The 23,185-nt window shown below is 46.0% G+C and overlaps 1 protein-coding gene across 3 annotated transcripts in view; it reads left to right on the plus strand.

Moving 5' to 3' along the window:
* Nucleotides 1-23,185, plus strand: part of LOC144807919 (membrane-spanning 4-domains subfamily A member 8-like) — a 139,855-nt gene that overhangs the window by 83,774 nt on the left and 32,896 nt on the right. For all 3 annotated transcript variants that reach the window (XM_078673513.1, XM_078673512.1, XM_078673514.1), the window contains exon 4: nucleotides 10,689-10,745. In XM_078673513.1, coding sequence (XP_078529639.1) covers nucleotides 10,689-10,745 — 57 coding nt within the window. The remainder of the gene's footprint in view (nucleotides 1-10,688; nucleotides 10,746-23,185) is intronic.

Raw genomic sequence — 23,185 nt, forward strand, 5'->3', positions numbered from 1 at the left:
TGCTTTGTGTGCGTGGGTTAGGAGGCGGAAAGTAATCCTCTTTTTGACGGGGAGCCAGTGGAGGTTTTTCAGGTGACCAGAGATGTGTTCTTTGCGCGGGATGTCTAATATGAGCCTGGCTGAAGCGTTCTGGATGCGTTGGAGTTTTTTCTGGAGTTTTGCGGTGGTGCCGGCGTATAGGGTGTTTCCGTAGTCCAGGCGGCTCGTGACCAGTGCGTGGGTGACCGTTTTTCTAGTTTCGGTGGGGATCCAGCGAAATGTTTTTTTGAGCATGCGAAGAATGTTGAAGCAAGATGAAGAAACGGCGTTGACTTGTCTGTTCATCGAGAGTGAGGAATCCAGGATGACGCCCAGGTTCCGTGCGTGGTCCGTCGGGATGGGTGCTTTTCCAAGGGCCTCTGGCCACCAAGAGTCATCCCAAGCGGAGGGGGAGGTGCCTAGGATGAGGACTTCTGTTTTGTCTGAGTTCAGTTTCAGACGGCTGTGCTTCATCCACTCAGCTACTTCTTTCATTCCTTCATGTAGGTTGGTTTTGGCAGTGTTAGGGTCTCTGGTGAGTGATAGGATCAGTTGAGTGTCATCGGCGTAGGAGATGATGTTGAGGTTGTGTTGGCGAGCGATGACCGCGAGGGGGCTCATGTATACGTTGAAGAGGGTGGGACTGAGTGAGGAACCTTGGGGTACGCCGCAGATGACTTCAGTGGCCTCTGACTTGAATGGTGGAAGGCGGACTCTCTGGGTTCTTCCGGTGAGGAATGAGGTGATCCATTTCAGTGCTTTTCCTTGGATTCCGACGTTTCTGAGGCGCTGTAAAAGGGTGCTATGACAGACTGTGTCGAAGGCTGCGGAGAGGTCGAGGAGGATGAGGGCGACTGTGTCTCCATTGTCCAGTAGGGTTCGAATGTCGTCTGTTGCTGCGATGAGTGCGGTTTCAGTGCTGTGTTTGGCTCGGAAGCCGGACTGTGAGGAGTCAAGGGATTTGTTGGTTTCGAGGAAGGCGGCGAGCTGCTTGTTGACAGCTTTCTCGATGACTTTGGCCGGGAATGGAAGAAGCAAGATGGGGCGGTAGTTTTTGAGTTCGGTGGGGTCAGCTGTGGGTTTTTTCAGAAGGGCGCTGAGTTCTGCGTGTTTCCAGCTTTCCGGGAAGGTGGCAGAGTTGAGGGAGCAGTTGATGACATCTCGGAGGTGTGGTGCTATGATGGAGTCTGCTTTGTTGAAGATGTGGTGAGGGCATGGGTCAGTTGGGGATCCTGAGTGGATGGAGTTCATCAGGCGGATGGTGTCCTCAGTGGAGATTGGGTTCCAGTCAGTAAGGATGTTCAAGGGGGGTGAAGGTCCTGCAGAAGGTTGGGTAGGTTGGTCTCCGGGTCGGTTGTCGAAGCTGTTGTGGATGTCTGCGATTTTGTTGTGGAAGAATGAAGCTAGGGAGTCGCAGAGGGCTTGAGAGGGGGTGATGTCGTTGGAGTTGGCTGATGGGTTGGTAAATTCTTTGACGATGTTGAATAATTACTTGCTGTTGTGGGCGTTGTTATCTAGTCGGTCTTTGAATGCGGCTTTCTTGGCAGACCAGATTAGTTGGTGGTGTATGCGGGTGGCGTTTTTGAAGGCGTCCCTGGTGCTGGTGTTTGGGTATTTTTTCCAGGCCTTCTCGAGGGAGCGACAGAGTTTCTTGGATTTCTTAAGATCATCGTTGAACCAGGAGGCGTTTTTGCTGCCTAGTTTGATATGACGTTTTTTCAACGGTGCTAGGATGTCGGCGCTGTTGGATAGCCATTGGGTGAGGTTAATGGCCGCTTGGTCGGGGTTTGAGGAGTGGGCGGGGGGGTTTAGAAGAAGCGATGAGGAGATCTGGTCGATGGTGATTTTGTTCCAGTTTCTTCGCATGGTGGGTTGAGGATGGTTGTGGATTGTGGTCTTATTGTAGGTGAAGTGAACGCAGCTGTGGTCCGTCCAGTGAAGAGCTGTGGTGTGACTGAAGGAGACATGTTTGCTGGAGGTGAAGATAGGGTCGAGTGTGTGACCTGCAATGTGGGTGGGGGTGGTGACAAGTTGTTTGAGTCCGAGGTTGGCGAGATTGTCCAGAAATGTGGTGGCGTTGCTGTCATTGCTCTTTTCCAGGTGAAAGTTGAGGTCTCCCAATAGGATGTATTCCTCAGAGGGGAGGGCGTGTGGGGTGATAAAGTCAGTGATGTCGTCGCTGAATCGTGCACGGGGTCCTGGAGGCCGGTAGAGGAGGGTGCCTCTGAGTGTGGTCTTGGGGTCGGAGTGGATCTGGAAGTGAAGGTGTTCGGCGCTGGCAAGGTTGATGTCTGAGCTGGTTGAGATGCGGATGGAGTTCTTATGGACGATAGCGATGCCTCCTCCTGTTTGGTCGGTGCGGTCCTTACGGATGATCTTGTATCCTTCCGGGATGGCAATGGTGATGTCTGGGGCTGATGAGGCATTCATCCATGTTTCTGTTAGGAAGGCGACGTCCGGAGAGATGGTGTCTAGTAGATTCCAGAGGTCGATGGCGTGCCTGTGGATCGAGCGGGTGTTGAGCAGGATGCATTGTAGGTGGTTGGGGTCGGATATCTGTTGTGTGTTCGTAGATGAGGAGTTGTTCTTGGTGCCGTCAAACTTGCTAGGAGTTGCAAGAGAAGGGTCCATGGGTGTGTCCAGGAGCTGCTTGGACGCAGTTGGGGAGACGGCCGGGGTTTAGGGCTAAGAGGGTGGAGGCGTCGTATGTAATGCGGGAGGGGTGGGTGGTACGGGGGACAGGGGGTCTGGCGCTGGGCGCGGTCCAGGCGCGGACGGGCGTAGACGGGCTTACCTTTGGCGCACCTTCGGCGCGGCCGTAGCGCGTGGACGCTGCGCGTTGGGACATCAGGCAATAATGGATAGTGGAGGGGGTGGAGCGTGGGAGGGTCAGCCGGGAGGCGGGAGCGAGGTGGGGCAAGGGCCAGGGGATGCTAAAGAAAATGGCAGAAACAACAACAGGGCAGCAATAACAACAAGGTATGCAGCAAACTAAACGGACGCACTTTAAATATTCTTATCTTTTATGCAAACACAGGCAGGATGTGCGCGCTAGCGATCTCAAGGGCAATGATAATGCAGCCAATTTCAATTGTTACCCCAGAGCACACAATCGCTCCTAGAAGAGAAATACTTTGCACACAAGCGCTACGATCCAAAATGCAGAGACAAGCGCTACAATAACAGCGTGGTGGTGAAAGGGCAGCAGAGTCAGGCGCTACAATACCACGTCTGCGCAGGAGGAGGCAAGGGGAGCGGCCGTTCGTGTCCAGGACAGGACGGTCACAGCTCCAAGGAGGGTGCGAGGACGGCTAGTGGTTTCCGTGGGTGGGAGGGTCAGCCGGGAGGCGGGAGCGAGGTGGGGGAAGGGCCAGGGGATGCTAAAGAAAATGGCAGAAACAACAACAGGGCAGCAATAACAACAAGGTATGCAGCAAACTAAACGGACGCACTTTAAATATTCTTATCTTTTATGCAAACACAGGCAGGATGTGCGCGCTAGCGATCTCAAGGGCAATGATAATGCAGCCAATTTCAATTGTTACCCCAGAGCACACAATCGCTCCTAGAAGAGAAATACTTTGCACACAAGCGCTACGATCCAAAATGCAGAGACAAGCGCTACAATAACAGCGTGGTGGTGAAAGGGCAGCAGAGTCAGGCGCTACAATACCACGTCTGCGCAGGAGGAGGCAAGGGGAGCGGCCGTTCGTGTCCAGGACAGGACGGTCACAGCTCCAAGGAGGGTGCGAGGACGGCTAGTGGTTTCCGTGGGTGGGAGGGTCAGCCGGGAGGCGGGAGCGAGGTGGGGGAAGGGCCAGGGGATGCTAAAGAGAATGGCAGAAACAACAACAGGGCAGCAATAACAACAAGGTATGCAGCAAACTAAACGGACGCACTTTAAATATTCTTATCTTTTATGCAAACACAGGCAGGATGTGCGCGCTAGCGATCTCAAGGGCAATGATAATGCAGCCAATTTCAATTGTTACCCCAGAGCACACAATCGCTCCTAGAAGAGAAATACTTTGCACACAAGCGCTACGATCCAAAATGCAGAGACAAGCGCTACAATAACAGCGTGGTGGTGAAAGGGCAGCAGAGTCAGGCGCTACAATACCACGTCTGCGCAGGAGGAGGCAAGGGGAGCGGCCGTTCGTGTCCAGGACAGGACGGTCCCAGAAACTGGATGGTGGCGTTGGACTTGCAGGACCCCTATTTCCACATCCCCTTCCTGCCAGCCCACAGACATTGCCTTCGGTACACGGTAGGCCAGGAGCATTTTCAGAGTACCGTGCTCCCCTTCGGCCATACCAGTGGCCCTCGGGTGTTTATGAAAGGGATGGCGGTAGTCACAGCTCATCTGCGCAGATCCGGGGTTCCAGTCTTCCCCTATCTCGACGGCTGGCTGTTAAAGGAGGGCTCATCCCAGGCTCATTGTCTCCCACCTCCAGACCACGGTGGACCTCCTGCACTCGTTGTGGTTCACTATAAACATGTCAAAGTCACACCTGACTCCGTCTCTGATGCTCTCTTTCATCGGAGCTGTTCTAGACACAGTGCAGTTTCGGGCCTATCCTTTCGAGCAGCGAGTCCGGGATATGATATCGATGTTTCAGTCTCTATCCCTGATTTCTGTGAGAATGACTCTGAGGCTGCTGGGCCTTTTGGCCTCCTGCATCCTGCTGGTGCATCATGCTAGATAGCATATGCGGGCTCTGCATTGGGACCTGAAGTTCCAGTGGGCTCAGCATCAGGAGAATCTCTCCGACTGCGTTCAGATCTCAGAGGGGACTGCACTCCAATTGCAGTGGTGATTAAGATACCAAGATTTGGTCAGAGGCAGATCTCTCTCCTTTCCCAATCACATTTGACAGTGGTGGCAGATGCGTCACTTCTGGGACGAGGCGGCCATCTGTGAGAGGCGGAGATCAGAGGACTTGGTCTCCTGGCGGGGTCCGGGCTCCATATCAACCCGTTGGAGCTTCAGGTGAACCGCTTGGCACTGAAAGCGTTGCTTCCCTCTCTCAAAGGGAAACTGGCCCAAATGTTCACCAACAACACCACTGCCATGTGGTACTGCAACAAGCAGAGCAGGGTGGGGTTGTGGACCCTGTGTCAGGAGGCCTTTTGCCTCTGGACATGGCTGGAACACCAGGGCATAAACCTGCTGGTTCAACACCTGGCAGGCTCTCTGAATGCAAAGGGCAGACGAACACAGCCACCGGTGCCTGGCGTATCATGAATTACTTCTTCACTCAGAGCTGGTGCAAGGTCTCTTGCAGGGTTAGGGATAGTTTTGGTTAGATCTGTTTGCCGCCGAAGAGAATGCACAATGTCAGCAGTTCTGCATGTTGGAATTTCCAAGGCTGCACTCGCTCGGTGACGCTTTTAGTCACGAGTGGAGTTGCGGTCTCCTGTATGCCTTTCCGCTTGTACCACTTCTACCCAGACTGCTGAGAAAGATCAAGCGCAACCGGGCCTAAGTTATTCTTGGGGCCCCAGACTGGGCATGAAGAGGATCGTATCCTGAGCATGGCCATCGATCCTCTGATCTGACTGCCTCTTCAGGAGGATATTTTGTCAGCAGTGGGGGACAGTTCTGCACCCAAACCTGTCCAGTCTCCACCTCCTTGCATGGAACTTGAGCATCGACAGTTGACAGCTCTTGACCTTCCGCCTGAAGTCTGTAATGTCATCTTGGCAGCCAGACGTCCCACACTAAAACAGTATACACCTGTAGATTGAACAAGTTTGTGGCATGGTGCACAGCAAAGGCTGTGGATCCCCTTTCTTCCCCTCTTTCTGAGGTTCTTTTATTCCTTCTTTCTTTGGCCGAGCAGGGCTCTGCTCTTGACACTCTTAAAGGCTATCCTGCAGCTATTCCTGCTTTCCTTCGGCTAACAGATCAGCCTTCCTTATTCAAGTCTTGTACAAAGATTCTTTAAGGGCATTATTCATCTCTTTCCACCATCTCCTTTCATAATGCCCCAGTGGTACTTGAACCTTGTTTTAACTTACTTTATGTGTGCTCCCTTTGAGCCTCTTCACAACTGTCCTCTCAGGCTCCTAAACCTGAAAACTGCCTTCCTTGTTTCCATCACCTCTGCTCGCAGGGTGAGTGAGCTGCCGGCCCTCTCTTCAAGCCCTCTCTCTTCTCTATGCCTCCGGACAAAGTGGTGCTACGGACGAGGCCCTCGTTCCCTCTTAAAGTGGTACACCTTTTCACATAGGACACATGATCAATGTGCCTACCTTCATCCCATCTCAACCCCCTTCTAAGGAGGAGAGACTCCACCGTCTGGACCCAAAACGTTCTCTGTCCTTGTATCTTGACTGCACAAAAGATTTCCGGTGGATGATCACCTCTTTATTGACTATGTCAGTGCCAAGAAAGGTCGAGCTGTTCAAAAGCGTACCATTTCTTGACGGGTTGTCCTTTGTATTCAAATTTGTTACGGTTTAACGAAAAATGAACCTCCAGTGGGGTTGCGTGCTCACTCCACTAGAGCTACGGCAGAAACGACTGCTTTGGCATGTGGAGGTCCACTTATTGACATCTGCCTGTCGGCCACATGGGTATCCTTTCACACGTTCACCAGACATTACTGCCTGGTCATCCAAGTCCGGAGGGACGGCTTTTTTGCCCGTTCTGCCCTCCAGGACTTTCTGGTGTGAACTTTGTTAGCAGACCCTCCTGGGTTGGTATTGCTGGGGTGTCTACTGTAAAGGTAAGGACTCTATAACTGACTGTCTCTTTCAGATGAACAAGTTACTTACCTTTGGTAATTATGTATCTGTAAGAGACATAGGTTAATTATAGATTCCTTACAGACTCCCCAATCCTTCCCGGTCTGCAAACTGACTTCTAGGTATAGGGACTCCCTTGCAAGACCCTAGTTGTTGTGCACTAGTGGTCAGTGTTTTTCAGGGCTCTGCGCTTCTGGCATAGAAAGTCGTGTTAGAACTGACATCAGCATGCAGGGGCAGCGTCTAAGTAGACACTGCAACGTCATACCGGTGACTAGGACGCCGATGACGAACATGGAGTCGACCAATGCCACCGATCGACACGCAGGGGTACTGCTAAGAAAAAAAAAGTTCAGGATCCAGTATGATGCCTGGCGGTAATTCTAAAGGGTAAACAGACATAATATCGATTCCAAAATATCGACTGGACATAATATCGAGGTACAAATATAGACTAGACAAAATATCAACCAGACATAATATAGACTACAAAAATATCGAGTTATATCGATATTAATAGCCAAAATATTGAATCAAAAATATAGACTAGACATAATATCGACTAGATAGAATATAGACCAAAATAAAATCGAAAATAAGGTAAGTTTTTAATAATTTGTAATAATTGTGTAATATAAATCTGTAGCGGGTTGTGGGTTTATAGGGGAATAGGGTGGGAAGTAATTTAAATATAATTAATTAATTATGTAAATTAATAATAATTGTTAATTCATTATTAATTGGTAATTAATTAAAATATAATTGGTAATTAATAATAATTGATTAATTGATAAATAATTAATTTTTAGTAAATTATTTTCTGTAGCGGGTTGTGGGTTTATAGGGGAATAGGGTGGGAAGTAATTTAAATATAATTAATTAATTATGTAAATTAATAAGAATTGATAATTAATTATTAATTGGTAATTAATTAAAATATAATTGGTAATTAATAATAATTGATTAATTGATAAATAATACATTTTTAGTAAATTATTTTCTGTAGCGGGTTGTGGGTTTATAGGGGAATAGGGTGGGAAGTAATTTAATTACAATTAATTAATTATGTAAATTAATAATAATGTTTTAATAATAATTAATTGGTAATTAATTAAAATATAATTGGTAATTAATAATAATTGATTAATTGATAAATAATTAATTTTTAGTAAAATTTTTTCTGTAGTGGGTTGTGGGTTTATAGGGGAATAGGGTGGGAAGTAATTTAATTAAAATTAATTAATTATGTAAATTAATAATAATTGTTAATTAATTAATAATTGTCCATTAATTAGAATTTAATTGGTAAACAAAAGTAATTGGTATAGGAAATTAAATTTACTTGCTAATAATATTTCTATTAATTATATTTATTTATGAAGTTTTTACTTTTTCTACTGTTGCACTCACTGGAGTGGGAATAGTAATTTTTACCCCTACGCTATCCAACGCTTTCCCTACTGTTGCACCCACTGGAGTGGGAATAGTAATTTTAACCCCTACGCTATCCAACGCTTTCCCTACTGTTGCACCCACTGGAGTGGGAATAGTAATCTTTACCCCTACGCTATCCAGCGCTTTCCCTACTGTTGCACCCACTGGAGTGGGAATAGTAATTGTAACCCTTACGCTATCCAGCGCTTTCCCTACTGTTGCACCCACTGGAGTGGGAATAGTAATTTTAACCCCTACGCTATCCTGCGCTTTCCCTACTGTGGCACCCACTGGAGTGGGAATAGTAATTTTAACCCCTACGCTATCCAGCGCTTTCCCTACTTTTGCACTCTTTGGAGTGGGAATAGTAATTTTTACCCCTACGCTATCCAACGCTTTCCCTACTGTTGCACCCACTGGAGTGGGAATAGTAATTTTAACCCCTATGCTATCCAACGCTTTCCCTACTGTTGCACCCACTGGAGTGGGAATAGTAATCTTGACCCCTACGCTATCCAGCGCTTTCCCTACTGTTGCACCCACTGGAGTGGGAATCGTGATTTTTACCCCTACGCTATCCAGCGCTTTCCCTAATGTTGCACCCACTGGAGTGGGAATAGTAATTTTAACCCCTACGCTATCCAGCGCTTTCCCTACTGTTGCACCCACTGGAGTGGGAATAGTAATTTTACCTCCTACGCTATCCAGCGCTTTCCCTACTGTTGCACCCACTGGAGTGGGAATAGTAATTTTAACCCCTACGCTATCCAGCCCTTTCCCTACTGTTGCACCCACTGGAGTGGGAATAGTAATTTAAACCCCTACGCTATCCAGCGCTTTCCCTACTGTTGCACTCTTTGGAGTGGGAATAGTAATTTGTACCCCTACGCTATCCAACGCTTTCCCTACTGTTGCACCCACTGGAGTGGGAATAGTAATTTTAACCCCTACGCTATCCAACGCTTTCCCTACTGTTGCACCCACTGGAGTGGAAATAGTAATCTTTACCCCTACGCTATCCAGCGCTTTCCCTACTGTTGCACCCACTGGAGTGGGAATAGTAATTTTCACCCATACGCTATCCAGCGCTTTCCCTACTGTTGCACCCACTGGAGTGGGAATAGTAATTTTAACCCCTACGCTATCTAGAGCTTTCCCTACTGTTGCACCCACTGGAGTGGGAATAGTAATTTTAACCCCTACGCTATCCAGCGCTTTCCCTACTGTTGCACCTACTGGAGTGGGAATAGTAATTTTAACCCCTACGCTATCCAGCGCTTTCCCTACTGTTGCACCCACTGGAGTGGGAATAGTAATTTTTACCCCTACGCTATCCAACGCTTTCCCTACTGTTGCACCCACTGGCGTGGGAATAGTGAATTTTACCCCTACGCTATCCAACGCTTTTGCTACTGTTGAACTCACTAGAGTTGTTACAATAAATTTTAACCATTTTGCTATGCTACGGTAAAAATATTATATATGTTATTTAATAATATGTTTATATATATATTTATATATGTATTATTTTTGTTATTTGTTGTTTTTTTATTTACAGTAATTATTTATTAATATTACATTTATTTAATAATTTTAACTAAGTTTATATTAAATATATTTATTATTATATTAGTTTTAACTTAATTTAAAGACATTTAAAAAAAACGATATTTTGACAGTCTATATGTTTGTAACTCGATATTTTTGAGTCGATATTTTAGTACTTACCTGTTTGAAGATAGACAGTCGATATTTTGTCCCTCGATATTTTATCCTCGATATTATTGTATCCTCGATATTATTGTATCTCGATATTTTTGTGGTCGATATAATTTCAGTGATCCATTCTAAAGCTAAGGATTCTATAGCTAACCCATGTCTCTTACAGATACTTCATTACCAAAGGTAAGTAACTTGTTTTCCCAGCTTGGTCTGTTTTCTAGGTAGAACCTCCTTATGGCCTGACCTTAAGATGGTATTTGTTTATTATACTCGCGAGGTTTTGCGGTATGATGCAGATTGTTAAAAAAACATTTTATTTAGCTAGCGACGATGAACGTTTTAATGACTGTTTAAATGTATTCTATGTATTATTTGGTAGAATACTTGCATGATGATCCAAATATTTAAGTTGAATTGCATCGAAAGCATGGGGGCATGCTGTTCTGCATGTGTCTGTTGCAACCATTAAAAAAAAAAAGTAGACTGCATTGCATGCCGTGCATTCTGTCAGTGGTGCAAAAATTATCTCTTCAGTGCAACAATGTGGTATTTGTCTCACCTCAGTCTAGAAACTCACAGGCTTTCATGTAAGGCTTTATGTACTTTTAAAATATAGCTTTGTGCTATGAGAGGTGGATGGGAGCTGTATACATGCAGCATAAAGTTAGCTAAGCGGCATGGAGTGAGGTAGACAGAAATGCCATAGTCATCAGTACTTGTTCATTATTACTGAATACTGACTGTCTTTTTCTTCCCTTGAACAGTTCATAATCAGTGGAGTTTTTTCAGTATTAGCCCATGAGGGCAGGTCACGTAATCATGTAAGTATTGGTGAGACTCGAAATGCCTCTTAAACTGATTGACACATATGCACATTTCCTCCCTTACACGCGCATACACCATTATACACGCATAAACGCACCTACACACACACACACACACACACAACCACACACACATGCTTTTCAGAGGGATCATCCATTTAGCAGATATGCAATACACCTCAATATAAAATGAATTGAAAAGAGGGAAAGGATGTCCAGCAAATGTCCATCACTAAAGTGGAGTCACATTACAGCATTTGCATGTTGCTGTTTGCAGTGATTATGAAAGAAGAAAAGGGGTTTGGAGGCACCTCAGACATTTATAATAGTGGTCTTTAATTTCTAAATTGTCTTTTTATTTTTACTCTGTCAAACTTTTCATAAATGAAATCACCCCAAAGTGTGTATAATGTTCTCTTCATTTAAAGTCCTATCACGAGGACAGAACCACTTTGAAATTTCACTTTAAACAGGACTGCATCAGTCTATATTAAATAACAATTATACTGTGATGAAAAAACAGTGAACACGTGTTTCGCAGCCACAGAGGCTTTATCAAGGCTGGCAGTGGTTAACGAAGAGGAATACTGCTGCCTGAAAGGCAACTTAAAAATATAGGACAAAGAACACTTCATGTTCCTGTGCATCATAAAACAAAAATCTAACCAACTTAACTGAGATGACATCGCTTTCCTGAACTGACCCGAGGATTTATTGCTGCATTCTCCCCTTTGCTTACCGGTCCAGCTCGCCTCCCCACTCGCTTGCTCTCGCTGGTGGGAGCGCTTTCTGCAATCGGCAGAAGCATCCACTGCTCCCAGCTGACAGCGCCGTGGGTTGAGGCTCGAGGGGGTTAACACAGGAACTACTCCGTCCGAGGGACTGCGAGGACCAGCAATCCCAAAACTAGCGCAGCTGGTGACTCTTCCCCCGGCGGCCACGCCCTCCACCTCCAGCCCTTTTACTTTTCGCGACACCCGCTCCGCGGGTGCCGCTCACATCGCTTTCCTGAACTGACACGAGGATTTATTGCTGCATTCTCCCCTTTGCTTACCGTTCCAGCTCGCCTCCCCACTCGCTTGCTCTCGCTGGTGGGAGCGCTTTCTGCAATCGGCAGAAGCATCCACTGCTCCCAGCTGAGAGCGCCGTGGGTTGAGGCTCGAGGGGGTTAACACAGGAACTACTCCGTCCGGGGGACTGCGAGGACCAGCAATCCCAAAACTAGCGCAGCTGGTGCCTCTTCCCCCGGCGGCCACGCCCTCCACCCTTACGGTTATTAGTGTCAGGCGCCTCTCCGCAACGCGGGACGCGCGCGGGTCGGAGCACGGGGCGAAGCCCGTGCCAAGGGCGGGCCCATTTAAGCCCGTTCAAGACTGGGCGAGACTGGACTGGGCCACCCTATTTGGTTTTATTTTTTATTTTTTGGCCCTGTTTATCTGAATTGCTTTGTAGTTGAAGTATGTCCCCGAGGGGTACTAGGAGCAATAAAGCCCTTCGCACGGCCCAAACCACCGGCCCAATTGACCAATTCATCGCTAAAGCAAATGATGCCATTAATCAGGGCGTACTTCTACTGGAACGGAGGGTTTCGCAGGATTTGAACGCCGCTAAGCGCTCATCACTGGGTTTACTGGCGTCGGTAAAGTCCCCTGTTAACCCTCCAGATCCCGTCATACTTCTAGCAGGACACGCTGACCCTCTCTCAGTTCCAGCCACAGTGGACTTATCAGTCTCACTTGAACTTTCAGCCCTCCAGCAATCTCAATTGTCTCCGTCCCTGGAACAAACCCCGGCTCTTTTCACAACCCCGAGCCCGGTTGACCCTATTTCTACTGTCATACGGGGTATTAGGGAGGGCGCGATCCCCAAGATTAAAAAGCCGAACAAAAAGCCGAAAAAGATCCCCCGCCATATCAAGAGCCCACAGCTCAATAACCACTCTCAAATTGGGTCTCCAAAAACCCTGCATTCTAATTCACACTTAATTTTTGCTCCCCATTCTGCTAATCAAGCAGTCCCCCAGCCTACTGAAGGGGCCTGCACCCCCGTTACCATCCAAAATCTTTCCCCTACACCACTCATTTTCAGCCCCCATCTTAGTATTAATTCTTTCGCAGACTCTAGTAGTTGTCCCTCTGAGCCTAACAACGAACTTCTCGACAGCATCGGGGCACTACTTAAATCCTATCTCCAGCCGTTTGAACATATTCTCATCAATATAGCGAAGCAGTTAGACACGCTATCGACATCACTAAAACCTATCACAGCGCCCCCAATTGCCCAAACCTTAGTTAACAAACCTATTCTCAAAAATACTAGTACTAAGGCCCCGGCTACCAGTCGTCCGGCATCCAGCCGCCCTGCCACAGCAGCTACTAGTTCTACTACAGCAGCATCAATCGGACCTAATCCCCCCCCTTCAAAGACAGTAAATGTTCCCACCCCAGCAGTCACTTCTCTCCCCACCCCTCTCCTCTTACCAGTTCAGCCCACTGTCCCATCCACTAAATACTCAAAGACACGTGATCAACATATCGCCACCAACAGGACCAGGAGGAAGGGGACCCCTCCAATCCATCTTCCTCCCGAAGCAGCTCCCTTCGTCGTTATTATGACGGGGGTTCCAGAGTTGAATTCAAGCTCGGATGAACCCATCTGGTCCCTCAGAAATAAGGTTCTACATTGGTTATCTAGTAACAGGCCCCTACCCCCTTACGCCAACAATAGAGTTACTTCAGTACGGCGAGTTCCCTGGATAGGTAAAATACCACAGAGGTGGTAGTGGGAAAGAAGTATTGTCCCACCACAATCATGATTCTTTTCCATGTTTTTTACCCGCCTTACATGACGATGTGATTAAAATCATTTCCACCATTAAATCGGGCTCTCCCCTGGACCCTTGCCCTCCATCTGTGATGTTAAAACTCACAGAAGTGATCTCCCGCCCCCTTACGGAGATCTGTAATAATGCATTTCTGACAGGCCAATTTCCTAGTATATGGAAGAAGGCTGTTATAAAACCCCTTTTAAAAAAACCTTCCTTAGATCCTACAGCCGTCGCAAGTTATAGACCGATTGCGTGCCTGCCCTTTCCTGCCAAAGTATGCGAATACCTGATGAACAGACAGCTCTCAGAGTTCGTCGAGACTCACCAACTTCTCGACGAAACGCAGTTTGGTTTCAGGAAAGGGCATGGAACAGAGACTGCCTTGATAAAGGCCTCTGATGAGATCAGGGCGATTATGGATCAGGGAGGGGCGGCTGTCCTTATCCTTTTGGATTTGTCAGCAGCCTTTGACACGGTCGACCATGCCACTCTAGTCGACCGTGTCACAGCTCTGGGGATCAACGGTCTGGCCAAGGATCTCATTTCATCTTTCCTGGCAAACCGTACCCAGACAGTAAGGCTGGGAGACTTCTACTCTCCTATCTCTGCACTCCCTTGTGGAGTCCCACAAGGCTCCTCGCTAAGTCCTATGCTTTTTAACATCAATGTAGCGGACTTAGCGAGGATAATAAAGGCCTATGGGATACAGCTTACATCGTATGCAGATGATACCCAGCTGGTGCTGGGTATCCATAAGGACGGCCTTACTGTAGCGGCCAACTTCCAGAAAGCTATGCTTGAGGTCAGTACCTGGATGGCCTTGAATTGTCTTAGGCTCAACTCGGACAAGACCGAGGTTATGACCTTCGGAAGACTCTCCCCTGAATGGTCTCCTGGTTGGTGGCCGGAAAAGCTTGGCCATCCACCTGTTCCAGTGGAAAAAAGCCAGAAATTTGGGAGTGACTTTTGACAACAAGCTGGCTTTTGACCTCCACACTAATAAGGTCGTGTCGTCGTCATTTTTCATTCTGAAAAAAATTAAGAAGCTGCTACCTTATCTCCCTTCTTCAGCTGGGAAGACCCTGGTTTCAACCTTAGTCTTCTCTAAAATAGATTACGGGAACGCTCTCTTTCTTCATACCCAGAAGCGTGTCATAACGAAGCTGCAATCCATTCAGAATGCGGCTGCCAGGATTCTTCTCAACATCCCTCGCCGCAAATCCACCACTCTTGGTATTCGTCAGCTTCACTGGCTGAGAGTTGAGAGCCGTGTTAAATTCAAGGCCCTCTGTATTGCATATAAGGCTGTACATGGCATAGGACCTAGGTTCCTGACTGAAGCCTTTCAGCTGTATACTCCCAGAAGGCAATTAAGATCGGCCAATACCAGTCTCCTCCCTGTGCCACGCACAAGATCGGTCACCTGGGGAGACAGGCGCTTTCTTGTGGCCACCCCAAAACTTTGGAACCTCTTGCCACCGGCCATTAAAGCCGCCCCGAACCTGATGAGTTTTCGCAGGCTTTTGAAAACATGGCTGTTTAACCAGTAAGGGGACGGCAGGATGACAGACTCCAGTTGCTCCACAGCGCCGAGACACCTTCCGGTATTTGTTGCGCTATAAAAATTACGTAAATAAATAAAATAAATAATACATAAAACACTCCAGGGAGACTGTGTAATTGTAAACTTCGAAGATCCTCATACAGTAGAGCATATTTGCTCCTGGGGTCCTCAATACACATCCGATGGCATTAGTACTAGAAGACTTTCCTTCTTTTATCCTCCAGTCCAGCACCATAACATCGGGCCAGACTGGAACTGGACTCAAGTTGGAAACTGGAACCCTAGACGGGACTGGAACAGCAGGTCAAGATATGGGGGAAGTGATGTAGCTCCATCATTTGGCTGGGGCGGAATCCCATTGTCCAACAGATATGACTGTTTGGAAATGGTTGATTGACCATCACCCGTTAGCCTTTATGTTAATTTCCCATCTCCTTCCCCCGCTCACTGCGGTATGGCGCAGACCTCGGTCTTGCTGCCGAGCACAATATCCTTCTCTCCCACACCTAACTCAGATGCACCTATCCCAGACCCACTAACTGCCTCACCCATCCCTCCCCGGTCTTCATTCCCTACCAAGCATGTACTTACTATCTCCAATCACCAACCTACTGATACACCTGCTTCTCTCTTTCCTCTAAAATACTGCCATTTCACATACCCCACTCCATCTAAACCGATCATCATCAAGAGTTCCCCTCCACCGTTCGATTTGTCTGTCCTATTCTGGAACGTAGCGGGTCTCCGCTCCAAACTGAAAATCAAACCCTGGCTGGATCTTGTTTCCTCTTTTAAAATAATCTGCCTCCAAGAAACGTGGGCTATAGATCCTATACACCTGCAGGGCTATATTACGTTCCACTCACCTGCCAGCCCTACCACTCACGGCAGATCTAAGGGGGGTTTAGTTGTTTATTTGTGTAATACCTTTCCTTCGCAGAAATCATCTGTTTTATATAACACCCCGAATTTCCAAATTATTTTGGTTGAATTTAGCAACAGTACTGTGTATCTTTGTATTAATTTCTATAACAATTTTAGTGTATCTGACTGTATTAAATGTGTGAAAGAAATTTCTTTTCTAATTAATGATTATCGTAATAATCATCCAACATCTTTATGTCACACAATTTGGGGGGGCGATTTTAATGTTTCTCTGTGCCCTAATTATAGCAAAGGAATTTGTGGGAAACAACCTTTACAACGCAACTTTTACAACGAACTACCATTACAACGAAAGTTTTACAACGCAAAAACTTTTACAACGCATACCATTACAACGCAGGATTTTACAACGCAAGTACCTTTACAACGCATACCATTACAACGTAAGTATTGGTAAGTATATAATTATTTTTAAAATATTATATGTTTGGGTTTTTGGGTAAAGGGGTATTTTTAGGGTTCAGGGTCAGTTTTGGGTTTTTGGGTAAAGGGGTATTTTTAGGGTTCAGGGTCAGTTTTCAGTTTTTGGGTAAAGGGGTATTTTTAGGGTTCAGGGTCAGTTTTTGGGTAAAGGGGTATTTTTAGGGTTCAGGGTCAGTTTTCAGTTTTTGGGTAAAGGGGTATTTTTAGGGTTTAGGGTCAGTTTTCAGTTTTTGGGTAAAGGGGTATTTTTAGGGTTCAGGGTCAGTTTTCAGTTTTTGGGTAAAGGGGTATTTTTAGGGTTCAGGGTCAGTTTTCAGTTTTTGGGTAAAGGGGTATTTTTAGGGTTCAGGGTCAGTTTTCAGTTTTTGGGTAAAGGGGTATTTTTAGGGTTCAGGGTCAGTTTTGGGTTTTTGGGTAAAGGGGTATTATTAGGGTTCAGGGACAGTTTTGGGTTTTTGGGGTACAGGGTTAATTTGTAAAAATAAAATAAAATTATATTTAAATTAAATTAATTAAATCTAATTAAATAAAATTTAATTATATTTTAATAATTTATATTAAAAAATATATTATATACTTACCAATATTTACGTTGTAATGGTATGCGTTGTAAAGGTACTTGCGTTGTAAAATCTTGCATTGTAATGGTGTGCGTTGTAAAAGTTTTAGCGTTGTAAAAAATTTGTTGTAATGGTAGTCGTTGTAAAAGTATGCGTTGTAACGTCATACATCCGAATTTGTGGTTGGCAGGACGAAAATGATAGTCCAATAACTCATTTTGTCCATTCTTGTGTTGGGAACGCTCTGAATGATAGTCTGGCTGAAATGGAACTTGACTTTGCTAATGAGTTGGTTGATCCCCCTATCGATTTTAAGCCTACCTTTCATGGTAGGGGTATGCAGTCCACTATAGATTTTATCTTATGCTCAACACTGCTAAAAGGTAATCTCCAACGGTTTAGCACGGGTTCCGACATTTCAAGTGATCACTACCCCAACAGTATCACTCTCTCCATTCCACGTGGCGCCTCCCAACCTAATAAGATCAGCCACTTAACCCAGCAGTCACTAGCCATGGACAGAGTGAATGGCTTCTCGGTCAAATGGTCCAAAATTGACCCTCTAGTTACCAGTGCCAAAGTCATCTCCAATTCCCTCCCCTGGATAAATAACTGTCTTGCTGAAGATTCTTCACCCCAGCTGATTTTAACAAGTTTTCAACAGATCTTATCAGTAATGCGTTCAGTGTTATCCCATAAACATAATCCTGCTACGAAAGGCTCCATGGGATGGTTCGACAAAGCCTGTCGCAAAGCCTTATTAGCCCTAAAAAAGGCTACAAATAGCACCAACAGAATTCCTTCCCTGATAGCCAAACTAAGAAAGGACTACAAGGTGGCCCAACAGATCTGTAAAAAGGCTCTAAAGAAAAACCTATGGGACCAACTACACTATTCCTGTCTAACCAAAGATAGCACCCAGTTTTGGCGTGTTATTAAATCACCCTTTTTAGCAGATGATAATAGACCGCAGCACTTAGATGTGGCAATTCCTGCAGAGCTTTGGGTGTCCCATTTCTCAAAAATATTTGGGGGGCCCCCTGACCCTCCCCTATCAGTAGACACCCCACCTGTTGATTTCGATGGTGCTTCAATTTACCCCATCGACTTGCACTTTAGCTTAGGCGAGGTTGTGCGCGCTCTAACGTGTTCAAAAACAGGAAAAGCGCCCGGCCCAGACGGTGTCCCTCTGGACATCTTCTCTAGCAACTTAGAATTGTGGGCCCCAGTCGTCACCCAGGTGAGGGCGGCAGTCTCCTCGAATGGCCTCTTAGACTCCTGGTCCTCCTCCATACTATTGCCGATCTTTAAAAAGGGGGATCGCAACAACCCTGCCTGTTATCGACGAATTTCCCTCCTGGACTCACTGGGGAAAGTCGCCGGGCGCCTACTCCTGGAACGTCTCCAGGACTGGGCGTCGGAAAACAACATCTTAACCGATCTCCAGTACGGGTTCCAGGAGGGCCTCGGCACGATAGAACAGGCATTAAACCTTACCCTATTGATTGGCAAATATGTAGGAGCGAAGTGCGGTAACTTGTATGCTGTCTACATCGATCTCAGTTCCGCCTTCGATTGCGTGATCCACTCCAAGCTATGGTCCATCCTGAGCGATCTTGGAGTGGATCCCCCTCTCGTTAACTTCCTGCGCGAGCTCTACTCCGACGCTACCGCGTGCGTGAGGTTTGGGCTAGCCGGAGAACTAACATCTTCTTTTCCTGTTACGAGAGGAGTAAGGCAGGGATGTGTCCTGGCCCCCTTCCTTTTCAACCTCTATACCAACGGGGTCGAAAAGGCTTTGTTAAAGGGATGCCAGGACCTCCCTACTATTAATCACCGCTCAATCCCTGCCTTACTGTACGCGGACGACTCCGTCATCCTAGCTAGGACCCTAATTCAGCTGCAGAAACAAGTAGACAAGTATAATCAGTTCATGTCATCCCTGGGACTAAAAGTCAACAAGAGCAAGACTTTCGTTATGCATTTTGGTCCCAAAGTAAAACATCCCAAATCTATCTACCTGGAACAGGTTAGACTGGAGCGCGCCAGGGAATACCCCTACCTAGGCATCTTAATGGATGACCAACTAGCCTGGAAACAGGCCGTGGCTTGCAGAAAAATGCACTTTCAAAGAGCTACGTCGGCCTTGGTATCCTTTTCTCGAAAATTGGGCAAACCTGCTCCCAAAGAGCTGCTTAAAATCTATCAAGCAAAATGCCACAGCGTGGCCACTTATGGCGCTCCCGTTTGGGGCCACGCCCAGGTTGATAGCCTGCAATTAGTCCAAACTAAGTTTATTAAATATATCCTGGCTCTACCTAGGAGCGCTCCAATATACGGCTCCCATATCGAGCTGGGCATCGACTATATAATAGATTCCATCAGATGCCAGCCGATGCTTTTATGGCGCCGTATTTGGACAAAACCCCACTGTCACCTCACCCGCTCCCTTCTCCAGGACTCCCTTACTTTAGTAAATTGGCAAAAGATTCCTTGGTTGCTATATGTCTCAAACTTCTTTAGGCATATGAACTGTGATACTTACTTTTCAGACCCACTGTCTTTGTCCGATATCAGTAAAAAGGCGTTGAAAATTCTCTGTATGAACCATCTGAGACAACTTCGCCTCTACACAGAGATACTAAAGCCAAGTAACGTGCACATTTTATCCATACAATCTACCCTTGGTACCCAGCCCTACTTATCCTTTTTTCTATCTAATTTTGAAAAGTATGTGCTAACAAGATTTCGCTTTAATATATTCTTTCGTCATGTTACTTTTCCTAACGTGCATAATTGGTCGCACGAATTGGCTTGCTGTCCGTGCGATGATGTTTCTGTTCAATCAAATATACACACCATTTTCTTCTGTCTTTTTTTGTTCAACCCCGTAAACAATGGATAATTCCCCTCTTACGTAGCATGGGGTTGAGAACGTGTCGGCCAGCTTTTCTGGCTCTCCAGATGCTGGACACCCCCCACGCTGCTAAATGTGTGGCACTTTTCCTGAAATCCTGTTTAAAAACACGCAGCATGATTGGGTCTTCTACCACATGAATCGATATTCCTCACACTTTGTTTACTTTATTGTAATTACTGTTTTTTCCTTTAGCGATGTACTAAATTTGTATTTCATTTTTTTTCATACTTTTATAAGTGTATACATGGAATTTTATTTGACTGTTAAATTGTACTTTTTATGATTGAATGTTCTGTCAATCGAATAAAAGTTTATGAATCGAAAAAAAAAAAACTGAGATGACTCAGAAGTTATTGTAATTCTAAAGGATGGTTAAACTATAAGGAAACCAATGTCAAGGTACTGCAGGTTGATTAGGATAAGTTTCTCTTGGGTGTGTCAGGCAGAGCAGAATAACGGTAAAAGAAACATTTATTATTCTTGGTCACACATGGGTAATTCTTTAGATACCTCCCTTTTTTCATACACTAAAGCTTGATCACCTCCCATCCTGACACTTCCTCTAGGGGAATAACTGTATATCACTTCCTCATTCTAACACCACCTCCATTGGAGAGACTGTACCTTGCTTCCTTATTCTAACTCCACCTCCATTGGAGAGACTGTAGCTTGCTTTCTCATTCTAACACCTCCTCCATGGTAGGGACTAGGCATCTCTTCCTATCCTGACCCCACCTCCATTGGACAGACTATAGATCGCTTCCCATTCTGATTATTCCTTTATTGGAGGGACAATGCATCACTTCCTATTCAAATTCTTCCTCCAGTGGAGAGACTTGCACACCTCTTTCTGTTGTAACGCTACCTCCATTGTAGAGACTATATATTACTTCTTCATTCTATCTCCACCTCCGTGGAAAGTAATAGGCATCACTTCCCATTCTGACTCTATCTCCATCTAGAGACTATAGATCCCGTTCAATTCTGACTCCACCCTTATTGGAGAGACTATAAATCCCTTCCCATTCTTACTCCAACTCCAATCGGAGGAACTATAGTTCACTTCCCATTCTGACTCCACCTCCATTGGAGAGGCTATATATCCCCTCCCATTCTGATTCCACCTCCATTGGATAGACTATAGATCCTGTCCAATTCTGACTCCACCTCCATTTGAGAACCTATAGATCCCATCCCATTCAGATTCCACCTCCATTGGAGAGACTATACATCCCTTTCTATTCTGACTCCACCTCCATTGGAAAAACTTCCCATTCTGATTTCACCTCCATTGGAGAGACTATAGATCCTGTCCAATTCTGACTCAACCTCCATTGTAGAACCTATAGATCCCATCCCATTCTGATTCCTCCTCCATTGGAGAGACTATAGATCCGTTCAATTCTGACTCCACCTCCATTGTAGAACCTATAAATCCCATCCCATTCTGACTCCAGCTCCAATTGGAGAAACAATAGTTCACTTCCCATTCTGACTCCACCTCCATTGGAGACACTATAGATCCCTTTCCATTCACACTCCACCTCCATTGGAGAGACTGTAGATCCCTTCCTATTCTGACTCCACCTCCATTGGAGACACTATAGATCCCTTCCCATTCTGCTTCCACCTCCATTGGATAGACTATAGATCCTGTCCAATTCTGACTCCACCTCCATTGTAGAACCTACAGATCCCATCCCATTCTGATTCCACCTCCATTGGAGAGACTGTAGATCCCTTCCTATTCTGACTCCACCTCCAATTGGAGAGACTATAGATCCCTTCCCATTCTGATTCCACCTCCATTGGATAGACTATAGATCCTGTCCAATTCTGACTCCACCTCCATTGTAGAACCTATAGATCCCATCCCATTCTGATTCCACCTCCATTGGAGAGACTATACATCCCTTTCTATTCTGACTCCACCTCCATTAGAGAAACTGTAGATCCCTTGCCATTCTGATTCCACCTCTATTGGAGAGATTATAGATCCTGTCCAATTCTGACTCAACCTCCATTGTAGAACCTATAGATCCCATCCCATTCTGATTCCACCTCCATCGGAGAGACTATAGATCTGTTCAATTCTGACTCCACCTCCATTGTAGAACCTATAGATCCATCCCATTCTGACACCACCTCCATTGGAGAGACTATATATCCTTTCCCATTCTGACTCCACCTCTATTGGAGAGACTACAGATCACTTCCCATTCTGACTCCATCTCAATTGGAGAGACTATAGATCCCGTACCATTCTGACTCCATCTCCATTGGAGAGACTATAGATCCCATACCATTCTGACTCCACCTCCATTGTAGAACCTATAGATCCCATCCCATTCTGACTCCACCTCCATTATACAAACTATAGATCACTTCCCATTCTGACTCCACCTCCATTGGAGAGACTATAGATCCCATTCAATTCTGACTCCACCGCCATTGAAGAGACTAGAGATCCTGTCCCATTTTGACTCCACCTCTATTGTAGAACCTATAGATCCCATCCCATTCTGACTCCACCTACATTATAGAAACTATAGATCCCTTCCCATTTTGACCCCACCATTATTGGAGAAACTATACATCACTTCCTATTTTAACTCCTCCTCCAGGGCAAAGACTACATATCTCTTTCAATTCTGACTGCACCTCCATCTGAGACACCAAATTCCTTCTAATTTCAGCACCCGCTCTGGCTGAGAGACACTCATCACTCACACTCTTTTACTCCTTCCACATGGGCATCAGTTTACACAGCTGCTGCGCCTTCATCGAAATGACTTAGCCTCGCTTTTCTTTGTAATGAAGGCTCTCCTTTATCCTTTTTTACTGATCTTTACGCATAAATCAGGGCAGAAAATCACTTTTCTAGTCTGTATTTACTTATACAATTAGGCAGTACACAGAAAACTAGGCCTCGTTCCCCTAAGCTTCTACTCCAATGGGTGTGTAGACTGTGAGCATCAGAGGGGTCAAAGAAAATGGATGTGTCATGGTCTCTAACTGTTCCGAAGTCCTGGCCATATAGCACCCTTCAGCTCCACCGGACAAGGAGCCCATACAGCACCCTTCAGCTTCACCGGACAAGGAGCCCATACGGCACCCTTCAGCTCCACTGAACAAGGAGCCTACGCAGCACCCTTCAGCTCTACCTAACAAGAAGCCCATACAGCACCCTTTAGCTCC

Source organism: Lissotriton helveticus, chromosome 1_2 (assembly GCF_964261635.1).
Source record: "Lissotriton helveticus chromosome 1_2, aLisHel1.1, whole genome shotgun sequence".
NCBI classification, from domain to species: domain Eukaryota; kingdom Metazoa; phylum Chordata; class Amphibia; order Caudata; family Salamandridae; genus Lissotriton; species Lissotriton helveticus.